Source organism: Aricia agestis, chromosome 15, assembly GCF_905147365.1.
Source record: "Aricia agestis chromosome 15, ilAriAges1.1, whole genome shotgun sequence".
Taxonomy (NCBI): Eukaryota; Metazoa; Arthropoda; class Insecta; order Lepidoptera; family Lycaenidae; genus Aricia; species Aricia agestis.
Window position 1 is genome coordinate 13177293 of NC_056420.1, and position 13052 is coordinate 13190344.

The 13052-nt window shown below is 36.5% G+C and overlaps 1 protein-coding gene across 1 annotated transcript in view; it reads right to left on the minus strand.

Annotated features, from left to right (window-relative positions):
* The window catches only part of LOC121734311 (cytochrome P450 6a22-like), a 28294-nt gene extending 24706 nt beyond the window's left edge, over positions 1-3588 (minus strand). Inside the window, exon 1 of the mRNA XM_042124841.1 lies at positions 3205-3588. Within this exon, the coding sequence (XP_041980775.1) occupies positions 3205-3496 (292 nt within the window). The 5' untranslated portion in view covers positions 3497-3588. The remainder of the gene's footprint in view (positions 1-3204) is intronic.
* Positions 3589-13052: the final 9464 nt, after the last annotated feature.

A 13052-nucleotide genomic window follows, 5' to 3' on the forward strand; every position in this document is an offset into this window, starting at 1 on the left:
TATCTCACTCTCAAAGATATGATTGTTTTCAAAGGTTCTGGCGTTTAGGAACCCGAGAAAAACAGTGGGATTTTGTAGTTAAATACTCAAAAAAGCAACCAAAGAACATGCGTTTAAATCGAGAAACACCAAACAAACGTCAATTTACGTATAAATATTTTTTACCCATAACACCTACTTCCACCCAGAGTCAGATTGAAAATGTTAACGTCTGTAAAACTATGTTTTTAAATACACTTTCTGTAAGTACTAAAATAATTAGAACAGCCTGGGAAAAATACGATGGCTGCACTGTTATGGAAGAGGACATGAGAGGACGCCACGCAAATCACCATCGCGTAATAAAGCCTGACACCCTCAGAAGTGTGTGTGACCATGTTCGATCCTTTGTCCCGGTTGAATCCCACTATATTCGGAAATCATCTACTAAACTTTATCTGGACGGCAGTCTCACCATTCCCAAAATGTTTCAGCTATATAAAGATTGGTTTGACAGTTCAATTTACGCTAGCAAGGCAGATACAGTACGCCAATACAGAGATTTAGTTAATCAAAATTTTAATTTAGGATTTTTTATCCCTAAAAAAGACCAGTGTGATGTCTGCCATATTTATCGCAATAAGACAGATCATACACACGAAGAGGAAGATAGTTATAACAAACATTTACTAAATAAAAATACTGCACGCAAATTTAAAGATGTAGACAAACGTACCGCCGTAGAATCTTGTGGCAAAATCTTATCGGCGGTTTTTGATTTTCAAAAAGTATTGTCATGTCCTCATGGGCAGGTTAGTGTTTTTTATTATAAGCGTAAATTATCTTGTTTAAACTTTACAATTTTTGATATGGGAAATAAAAAGGCTTGTTGTTATATGTGGGATGAGACAGTCGCAAAGAGAGGTGCTAATGAAGTAGGTAGTTGCTTGCTGGACTTCATAGAGAAAAATGCTCAAAATGGTGTACAGGAATTTCGCTTTTGGTCCGATAACTGCGCCGGACAGAACAAAAACCGTTTCGTTTTTTTTCTTTATACATACTGCGCTAAAAAGTTTAATGTATCAATAAGGCATAGGTTTCTAGAGAAAGGCCATACTCAAAATGAGGGGGACAGTGTACATGCTTTAATAGAACGAGAAGCAGAAAAAAAAACCATTTACACTCCTGACGAATGGCGTTTGCTAGTTCGCTGGGCGAAATGTACAGATTATCCTTATGAAGTCCGAAATATGACACAAAATAATTTTTTTGAACTAAAAATGCATGTCAATAATAAATTTTGGGATAAAAACACAGAAGGAGTTAAAGTGTCGTGGAATAGTTTAAGAGAAGTATTCGTGGATAATTCAGAACCTAACAAGCTGTTGTATAAATATGATCTTAACGAAATAGTCTACAAAACGATTTTAATATGCTCTAATACCCGCCGCAATGCCGTTTCTTCTGTACCAATCTTACAGCAAGCTTACAAAAAGCCATTAAATTTATCTGAAGATAAACACAAGGATCTGATAAGTTTACTTGATTCGGGAATTATACCTGCTCAATATGCGAATTATTTCCGATCTCTCCCTTATTCAGGCGACAATAATAACGCTAATGATAATATAAGTAGTGATAGTGAAGAAGACTGATATATTTTGATTACTTTTTTGACCTATAATTTTATAGGTACTTAATTACGTTGTGAAGAAACAATTTTTATTTGTATTTTTAATTATTTTTTGACCTTCAGCTGTGTCATTTATTGATTGCATTTTCTAAGAAGGAGCTAAGCATAATAATAATAATTATGTTAACGTTTTGATCTCATAAAATATATTGATCTCATAAAATAATGTTAATTAGTAAAGATTTTTTAGCAATATTTATAATTTTTATGTCATTTTTATACTACCCTACCTAGCCTACCTACCATACCTACCCTGCCTACCCTTCCTAGCCTACCTACCCTACCTACCAACCCTTCCTACCTTACCTACCCTACCTACTCTACCTACTCTACCTACCCTACCTACCCTTCCTACCTTACCTACCCTACCTACCCTACCTACTCCACTTACCCTACCTACCCTAGCTAAACCGTGCCCCTAAAAATGTCGTGACCCAGGGAAATGCCATGTTTTATAATTATGTACCTAATTAGTTAAAGCTCGTTGATTTTTTAGTTCCTTTGAGATTAGGTAATATCCTAAGATTTTTTTTATATAAAAAATAATGTTATACTTACACGAGATTCAGTGTTATTTTGTTGATTATTATTATAATATAATATTTTATGTAACATGGTGTTATAAAAACGATTAAAAAATTTAATTACCTATGATTATTATGTTGCATACTGTGATTACTTAATAAATGTTTATTTTTTTCATTTCTTTGTGTCTTTTTATGCCCTTTAACAAATAAAACCTCTTAGCGCTCAGAATTTACTAAGAACAAAGTTTTAATTACACTTGGTACCAGCACCTACCAGCACTCTTTCCAAGAACAAGGTTTCATTTGCATATATGACACACATTTGTACAGTGATTTCCGCAAGAAATGGTCATATGTGCATATATAAACTACTATTTTTTAAAATATTGGATTTCAATTTATTGTTTTGATAAGAATCAATGCATAATACTATTATATACGTATTTTAAAAGAATCAAGTATAAAGAACTAGTGGAAAAAAAGCTATAGCTAAATTTGAGTAAGACAAACTTTATATTGCTCTCCTGAAAAGTAGAGAGTTTGCAAATGTGACTTTGTTCTTTGCATAGGTCGATATATATATATATATATATATATATATATATAAAACTCAAATGTGACTGACTGATTGACATAGTGATTTATCAACGCACAGCCCAAACTCCTGGACGGATCGGGCTGAAATTTGGCATGCAGGTAGATGTTATGACGTAGGCATCCGCTAAGAAAGGATTTTGATCAATTCCAACCCCAAGGGGTTCAAATAGGGGATGAAAGTTTGTATATAATAATACTTCTTAACGCGAGCGAAGCCGCGGGCAAAAGCTCGTCTTAGATATTAGTCTTATGAAAGTACTTATGATATTTTAAAGTTTAGAGTATGTCAAAGAACATACAATAATTTTTCTAAAGACGAATCATTTTGTCGCTTGAAATAATTATAACCACATAATAACTCGCACTTCAAGTTTCGGTACTTGTATAATATTTTAATAATTCACTCACCTATAAATCGTTTATGCTTGTAGTTATCATACATCCTTTTAAAAAATACTCCACTATGTTCCCTGAATGTGGCCATTTTCCAAATATGACCCACGACAGGCCAAGCTGGGGGCGAGAACATCCCCTTGTATATCCAATAATCGTAGTCATATGTTAGCAAAGTTAATATCACAGATATCCAAAGAGTACACGAGAATATGAACTGTAAAACATCACCGCCGAGAGCATAGTTTTCCTTACACCACGCGACGAAAATCACCGTTCGTAAAAAATACCGTTTGAAATAGAACATTTTGCCAATTCGAAAATCGCTGTTTACTTTACCATTTTTATTAAAAAAAAATTGGCAAGCTTTAAAAAAATTAACGGTTCGAAATTTAAAATAGTTGCAGGAACATTTTCCGCGCACGCGTGCTCGCCAAATGCGCGGCAAAACACGTTGTGATGCTGTAAGAGTGAAAGTTGTACGGGGACTACGTAATTCGGCCTATTCCATTGAACTTGAGTGTATTGTTCGTATTTATGAACATTCATGAATGGTTAACATACTTTCGGACGTTTCGACACTTATTCGGTCGATTAGTCAACGGTAGTTACTCAAAATTACAGTTTCAGCAAGTAACTGTTATGTTTTGTGTGATAGTAAGTACTTACCTGAAAATTCGAAACAATCTTGCATTTAAGATAGTTCCCACCAGTGACCTGACTAAATAAAAATTGCCTCAATTCTATAATCTATTGAGTGCGTGCACGTAAGTTCAACTACGTCCGCTGATTTCGCGGTCATTTTCTTGGTTTAGCCCACAGAACACATTTTGAGGATTAGCCCTTTAGCCCAAGAGGTTTAGCCCTTGCAAAGGCTTATAGCTGGTTTAGCAGTGTTGATTTTGTACAGACATTTAGAGAAAATATAAGCAAAGTTTTCAAACGGTCTTTGGTAGTTTCTAGCAAGCGGGATTGTACCATCGAGGAAGTTGATTCCTATGCAATTGACAGACCAACGTTATTTGGTCGAATATGTCAATTCAATGTTAATTGTGATCTGTCAGTTGGGTTTGACGTAACGCAACCAAACTACTTAGGTCCCCGATTTGCATAGGAATCAACTTCTCTGATAGTAGGTACTTACCTATTTGAATAAGCATAATTTAAGTTAAACATTATTTCACTGCGTGTTGACTTACTGTTGGCCTAACAGTAAGTCAACACGCAGTGTATAAAATTTTAAGAGGCTACTTATAACACATTTTAGCTGTTACTTTTGTAATACTTTTGATAATATTTATGAACTTATGTTCTTTATGCTATTAGCAAAATTATTACGTTAAGATTTAATATTAAATTAATTACAGAAATCAATTAACACACCGTTTGAACTTTAAAGTAATAAAACCCGACAAAATGACACAGCGCTCAATAAAAGTATCGCGACATCGCACACTTTCTTGATTCCACACTGAACCGTGAAATTACATAATTATTACAACAGTCGGTTATTATATCAAAGTGACCTACAAACCTTACTCGTAGTAAAAATTTAACATTCAGTCTAGGGCGAATTATTTTCATTCATCCAACCTTTCGATTAAAATTAATTTTAGACAATCCTGACTGAAGAGAAAATGACTTTGTTTATTTAGTATAAGTCCTTCGACTCAATCTTAATTTAAATTACGCCTAGGCGTTCCTCAGGGAGACTAATTGGGCCCGCTCTTTTATATTGCGTACAAATCGGCTATAATTAGGGTCAGGATTTTATTATCATCGATAAAAATAATGTGCCCTCTTTAATTTTTGTAGGCAACATAAATTAATATCAATTAGGTCTGGCTCAAAATTAATCATACTAAATATATCCAAAAAGAGTAATTAAATAGTATTTTTGTGAGAGACCAATATATCCATACTAATATTATAAATGCGAAAGTATCTCTGTCTGTCTGTCTGTCTGTCTGTCTCGCTTTCACGCCAAAACTACTGAACCGATTGTAATGAAATTTTGTACACAGATAGTCTAAAGCCTGAGAAAGGACATAGGCTACTTTTTAACTGGAAATGGGGGTTGTAAAAGGGTGAAAATGCGTAAATTTGGTCAAATTAAGTTAGTTCCAAAAACTCAAAATAGATGGCGCCAAGAGTCCCCTAGATCGCGCTATTCGCGTATTTCTATAAGAGGTGGTACCATGTTAAAACAAATTTTTTGATTCTTTCGATTGTTATACACGTTCTATACTATTAATATTATAAATGCGAAAGTATCTCTGTCTGTCTGTCTGTCTGTCTGTCTCGCTTTCACGCCAAAACTACTGAACCGATTGTAGTCTAAAGCCTGAGAAAGGACATAGGCTACTTTTTAACTGGAAAAGGGTAAGGGGGTGAAAATGCGTAAATTTGGTCAAATTAAGTTAGTTCCAAAAACTCAAAATAGATGGCACCAAGAGTCCCCTAGATCGCGCTATTGCTTGCTCATGCGTATTTCTATAAGAGGTGGTACCATGTTATGCCATGTTTTTCGATTCTTTCGATTGTTATACACGTTATTAACTAAGAACTCACCTACCAACTTAGATTAGATATCAAATTCAAAAACAAGAGCGCCAAAACTACTGAACCGATTGTAATGAAATTTTGTACACAGATAGTCTAAAGCCTGAGAAAGGACATAGGCTACTTCTTACTGGAAAAAGGGGTTGTAAGGGGGTGTTTATGCGTAAATTTGTTCAAATTAAGTTAGTTCCAAAAACTGGAACAGATGGCGCCAAGAGTCGCCTAGATCGCGCTATCGCTTGCTCATATGTATTTCTATAAGACGTGGTACCATGTTGAGTTAATATTTCGATTCTTTCGATTGTTAAATACATGTTATTAAATAACTCACGTACCAACATAGAAATCAGAAACAACAGTCTACCAATAATAAATACTAAATAGTTTATGGCCTATGGGTATTGGCTATTGGGCAAAGCTAAAGTTGTGTAATGCATTATGCAGCTAAGTTGTGTACCGCTAAATAAGCTTTAAAAGGTATAAAAAAGTTTAATTAAAAAAATCATATTATGTGCACACTACACGGCTGTTTTGGGTATTTTGATTTAAGGGGTACCAGGGTTTTAAAAAGCTTTTGACACCAATTTTATTGACACCGCGCGCTATAAACTGAAGTCCACGTGGACGAAGTCGCGGGCAACAGCTAGTTATTATATTAGATCTTATTTCATCTTTTAAATAGTTACTTCATAGACAGCTACAGCTACCAAAGCTGAGACACTTACGTCCCATGACAGTAAGTATCATCCATGTGCCACAAATATCTTTGTATAACAATGATAGCACTTATCAAATGCTTAGCAAAAAACCATTTTAAAACAATGGTCAATTACAAGTTTAAGAAGCGTAAAACCTGTCCGTTTATGGGTTAAGAACATTACAATGAGAAGATTAGAGAAAGGTGTGACACAAAACGGTGTCAAGGCGGTCTACTCGCGCAAGATTTACATACTTAGACGCTTAAACGGTCGTTCAACCGCGGTGACAAAATTACCACTTTGCACATTTGTTTTACCTTAATCAGCATTTCCTGCTTGCAGATGTTACTGCAACCTTTAGATGTGTTGTTAACATGGTGAGAAAGTGTAGTGACAGACAGATGGACGGACAGTAATGTTTCAGTAGTGGGCCCTTTTGGGCAATGAACCACGATCTACTTCATCACCTTACTAGCGTTTGTATAATGTACTTCAGATCTGTAACTAATTTCTCATTGGTGTACACGTCACCCGAGATCGAATTTGCATCCTCTCTAGAGAAAATCAATAACTTACTATTATTTTTCACTAGGCCACAGTCAAGACCTAACAATAAACATCTACTTTTAATCGCAAAGGCATTTGAAAGTAGCTATTATAGGTCTACCAAGATCTCATGGCAAAAAGTGAGAAAAGAAATTGACTGAAATATCGGGGTAATTGGAATAAAACATTTTGATCCTTTTTTTCCTTATAGCGGCTGTTTCTGTGTGTGAAACATACAAATATAAAAATGATCAAGAATATTTTTTGAAACACTGCCATCTAAATTTAAAACATCAGATCCTAGTAGACCTATTATACGAAATATCACGCAAAGATCACAGTCGAGAAATACAGTGAATAGTTCGACCAAAATCAGACATGTTGCCAGTTGCACACGTCTCAGAATATTGGTAAAACGTTTCCAAAGGTCGAACAAAACTTTTTGTTTACTATCTATTCTGGTGTTGCCTCTAGAGTAAAAACTAGGCCTTTACATACGTTATGGATGATTCATACGGTATTTTTCAGAGCGAAGTAACCACTCCTCAAATACTGTAGTGCCTGGGACAAGATTTTTAAATGTCCGTATGGTTGCCCAAGCGCATACGGCATTCTCGCATCATAGTCGGCCTAGTCCAGAGGAAAGAACTAGTCAATACGTCTGGGACCAACTATGTGCGGGTTTCCTCACGATGTTTTCCTTCACCGTACGAGTGTCCGTACTTGAGATCAGAAAATGTCTCATAGGTACACGCCTCCACCCGGGTTCGAAACTGCACCCTCTAAGAGTGCGAGCCAAAGGTCTACCCATTAAGCCACGGACGCTCCCTCTCTCTAGAGTGTTCACTCTATTGCATAAATATACAAATCCTATTAGATGACTCCCGCGACAACGGAGTTCACTGCGCAGGAACCGTACATTTTTGCGGGATAAATGGTATCCTATGTCCTTTCTCGAGACTCAAAGTATATCCATACCAAATTTCTGCAAAATCGGTTCAGCGGTTTGGCCATGAAGAGCTAACAGACAGACAGACACACTTTCGCATTTATAATATTAGTATGGATAGTTATGGATTGAAAGTGACTGGGGAACCACAAGTATTTAACTGACGAAACCGTGTAAGCCCATGAAGCAATAACAAGTGAGGTGAACCTAATAAAAAGTTAGATTTTGAAACAGCCTTCATGAGAGTCCGCTATGAGAACAGCTCGTTCACACGAACTATTGAGGTAAGTGTTCATTATGTAATCACTTGCAAAAGATAGCAACGAGACAAAAGATGTCGCAAAGATATCTTAGGCTGCGACAACTTGCGCAGATCAGCACCCTAGTCATTTAGCCGAAACTTTTTCTTTTTCGCTTCGTCATAGAATCGCCGATCAAAATGTATGGAATTGTTATAAGACGAGTAGAACATCAACGTCATATTAACGAACGCTTATGTTAATTCCATACATTTTTATCGGCGATTCTATAACGAAGCGAAAACGAAAAGATTTTGGCTCACCCCTGGCCATTTAGCCGAAACTTTTTCGTTTTCGCTTCGTTATAGAAAGCGTTCGTTAATATGACGTTGACGTTCGACTCGTCTAATGTCAATTCCATATATTTTCATCGGCGATTCTATAACGAACCGAAAACGAAAAGATTTTGGCTCACCCCCCTGATCTTATTAATTCAATTTTTCAATGTAAAATCCGTCATGAATAACTTCTATCGCAATAGCTCAAACTTTTTCCTTTATTTTGGGGTTGTCAAAAATTTTGCTTTACAAAGCGCCACCAAAAAAGTTTGAGGACCGCCGTTCGTTTGAAAAGTCATAATCTACTGGGTATTGACTCTTAAGGGGCCGGGTGCCATCGAAATTCTCATACATACGTAAATCGTAATACCAAAATCATTTTCTCATACGAAAAAATTTAACACTAGATGTCCCGCGCGGCTTCGCCCGCGTAAATTAGGAATTTCACAGAAACCGTACATTTTCGAATAAAAATAGCTATAAATACTCCTTTCACGTGGTCTACTCTATAAAAGTGCCAAATATTGCTATAAAAATTGCTCCAGTAGTTCGTGAGATAAACCCTTTCTAATATTTTCCCCGTTTTTACCACATTTTCCTGAGTTTCTTCGGTCGTATTAGTCTTAGCGTGATAATATAATATAATATAATATAGCCTATAGCCTTACTCGATAAATGAGATATCTAACACTGAAATAAGTTTTTAAATCAGACCTGTAGTTCCAGAGATTAGCGCATTCAAGCAAACATACTCTTCAGGTTTATATTATTTTTTTAAATTATCGCTTGAGAAACTCGAGCCTCGATCTAAATGACTATGAAAAGGCTCATAATCATGGGACGATGCACGGTATAATATTATGGTAGCGATGATGATGATGATGAATGTAATTTGCATAGTAGCATATGCTTTCCGTTCTTAAAACAACGCCGAAACTCCCAAACTTGTATCAGGAGTTCTCTCAGCACTTTCCGAACCACGGTATACCAGATATACCTCGGTGCAAAATCTTACTTGTTTGTAGCATATGCTTAGAATACTTCTCACGAAACCGAAGTCACCACATGTTTCCCCATAAATTTTGAGAAGTTCCCTCGATTACTTATGGATCCTTCATCAGATCACCTTTTTTTTGATTGGGATTCACAGATTGGGATGATACCCTACATACCAAAAGAAAAATTTTGAAAATCGGTTAACAAACGGCGGAGTAATCGTTGAACATAAGAAAACGAACATAACACCTCCCCCATTTTGAAAGTCGTTTAAAATTGTAGCCTATGTGTTATTCTGATGTATAAGCTATATTATTGTAAAGTTTCATTAAAATCCGTTCAGTAGTTTTTGCGTGAAAGAGTAACAAACATCCATACGTGGGATTTATACGTGGGAGAGCCATGCTTCGGCACGAATGGGCCGGCTCGACCGGAGAAGTACCACGTTCTCACAGAAAACCGGCGTGAAACAGCGCTTACGCTGTGTTCCCCGAGTGAGTGAGTTTACCGGAGGCCCAATTCCCTTCCCTATCCTCCCCTATTCTCTTCCTTTCCCATCCCTACCCTCCCCTATTACCCTATTCCCTCTTAAAAGGCCGGCAACGCACCTGCAGCTCTTCTGATGCTGCGAGTGTCCATGGGCGACGGAAGTTGCTTTCCATCAGGTGACCCGTTTGCTCGTTTGCCCCCTTCTTTCATAAAAAAAAAAAATACATCCACACATCCACACATCCATACATCTATACATCCATACATCCAAACAAACTTTCGCCTTTATAATATTAGTAGGACTAGTAGGAAGTAGGAAGTAGGATAGTAGGAAGTAGGATGTTTCACAAAATATACACTAAAAATATTTTTTAGTGTTTAAATATTATGTAGTAAATTTTTGTGCAGGAACATAGGTAATTACTATTTTAAGCCGAAAAGTAACTCAAACATGTTAAATATTTTCGTATGTGAAAATGATTTTGGTATAACGTATGTATGAGAATTTCGATGGCACCCGGCCTCTTAAGATAGTTTCTTAAAGATACAATAGAACTTAACAATATCTGTATTTTAATATAGGAAGTAAGTAAGTAGTAACCAAGTTTGCAACTACATAATTTTACAAAGATACGCGTAAACAAATTAGTATTCTGAAATAGTGTTGTCATTAGGATAGGTTTGCTAATTTTCTACGTAATTTTATACTTTTTTATTTCATCAGACCTTCCTCCGATAAGCAAACGCATTAAGAATTACCGAAATTGGTTCAGCTGTTCTCGAGATGAGAATTTGAGTGTATGCCTCATCTCATATGCGTAACTGTGCCTTCTTATCATTATGACCTCATGTGTTGGCAAAATGTCAAATCAATGAGTAATTCTCGAATATTCGTCAGAAGTGGGACGGACTTCGGAGGTAAACTTGAAAGCGTTGACCGCGGTTATATAACGTGTGTAAAGTTATGATCATGTTACATACACTCAATCATTATTCAATGGCGTTAAACTTAATTATTCATGTGTCAACTTAGCTTAGCTACCGCTGAACAGGTTTATATTTTTATGATATATATTTTTACTAGCTGTTGCCCGCGACTTCGTCCGCGTGGACTTCAGTTTATAGTGCGCGGTGTCAACAAAATTGGTGTCAATAGCTTTTGAAAACTCTGGTACCCCTTAAATCAAAATACCCAAAACAGCCGTGTAGTGTGCACATAATTTTTTTTTAATTAAACTTTTTTATACCAAATTTCAAAGCTTATTTAGCTTTACACAACTTAGCTGCATTACACAACTTTGACTTTACCCATAAACTATTTAGTATTTATTATTGGTATGCTGTTGTTTCTGATATCTATGTTGGTAGGTAAGTTATTTGATAACGTATATATAACAATCGAAAGAATCGAAAAACTCAGCCCAACATGGTACCTCTTATAGAAATACATATGAGCAAGCGATAGCGCGATCTAGGCGACTCTTGGCGCCATCTGTTATGAGTTTTGGAACTAACTTAATTTGAACAAATTTACGCATAAACACCCCTTTACAACCCTTTTTCCAGTAAAAAAAGTAGCCTATGTCCTTTCTCAGGCTTTGGACTATATGTGTACAAAATTTCATTACAATCGGTTCAGTAGTTTTGGCGCTGTTGTTTCTGATATCTAAGTTGGTAGGTGAGTTATTAATTAACAACGTGTATAACAATCGAAAAAATCAAAAAAACTTAGTTCAACATGGTAACACCTCTTATAGAAATACATAATATGAGCAAGCGATAGCGCGATCTAGGCGACTCTTGACGCCATCTGTTATGAGTTTTTGGAACTAACTTAATTTGAACAAATTTACGCATTTTCACCCCCTTACAATCCCTTTTTCCAGTTAAAAAGTAGCCTATGTCCTTTCTCAGGCTTTAGACAATCTGTGTACAAAATTTCATTTCAATCGGTTCAGTAGTTTTGGCGTGAAAGCGAGACAGACAGACAGACAGAGATACTTTCGCATTTATAATATTAGTAAGTATAGATTAGTAGTATAGGCCATTGCCCATTTTAATTTTGCCGCCCCTATGTACGAACTCTGCCGCCATCCCAGGACACTGCCGCCCCTCCTAGGACGCCATAGGACGCTACCGCCCATAGGCCATGGCCTATACTGCTTGTACCATCGAGGAAATTGATTCCTAGGCAGTTGCGGACCTACGTCATGTGGTTGGCTTATGTCAATTTAATGTTAGCTAGTTCAGTGATCAGTAGGATGGGTTTGACATACCGCGACCAAATTACTTAGGTCCGCCATCTGCCTAGGAATTAACTTGTCTGATAGTACATAAATTTAAAGCTGCCGCCGAAGGCTTATGAATCATGACGCGTTGGCTTAAAGCCTCCAAAACTACACTTCCTCTCACACATCCCTATAAGGGTTTGCTAAAATTGCAACGTAACGAGCCGATGCGATGCGAAGCATTTTTAAGCCAAACTAAACTTTATTTACTACAAAAGAAATTTTAACAGGGTGAGTCCTGCGGCCTACCTGCTCCTATCTGCCTGTTCCAATTTAGCTTTAGCTTGTGGTCGACAAACTTACGGTACAAGCTCAATAAATACATGATATCGCCTTGCTGCGTTCCAATATAAACAGAACTTTATTATTTCCATAAGTCACGCATAAGTTTTAAGTCTATTTTGATCATCAATATCACATGTTTTAAAGCCCAACGAAGTGGACACCATAATACATCTCATAGTCTATAGCAGGGGTCACCAAATGGCGGACCGCGGTCCGCATCCGGACCGCCGACCCATTGTGTGCGGGCCGAGCATTTTCGAAGATGAACTTCGTTAAAAATAAATTTCGGTCTCGACTTACTGATCAACATCTCCAGGATTCAATAGCTTGCACCAATTTCACTCCAAACATCAGAGAGATAACAATTAGCCACAAAAATTGTCACTTTTCTCATTGATATAATTTTGTAAATGATGATGAAAAGAAAAACCTTTGTAATTTCCATAATATGCGGACCGCGAAAGTCATTTCCT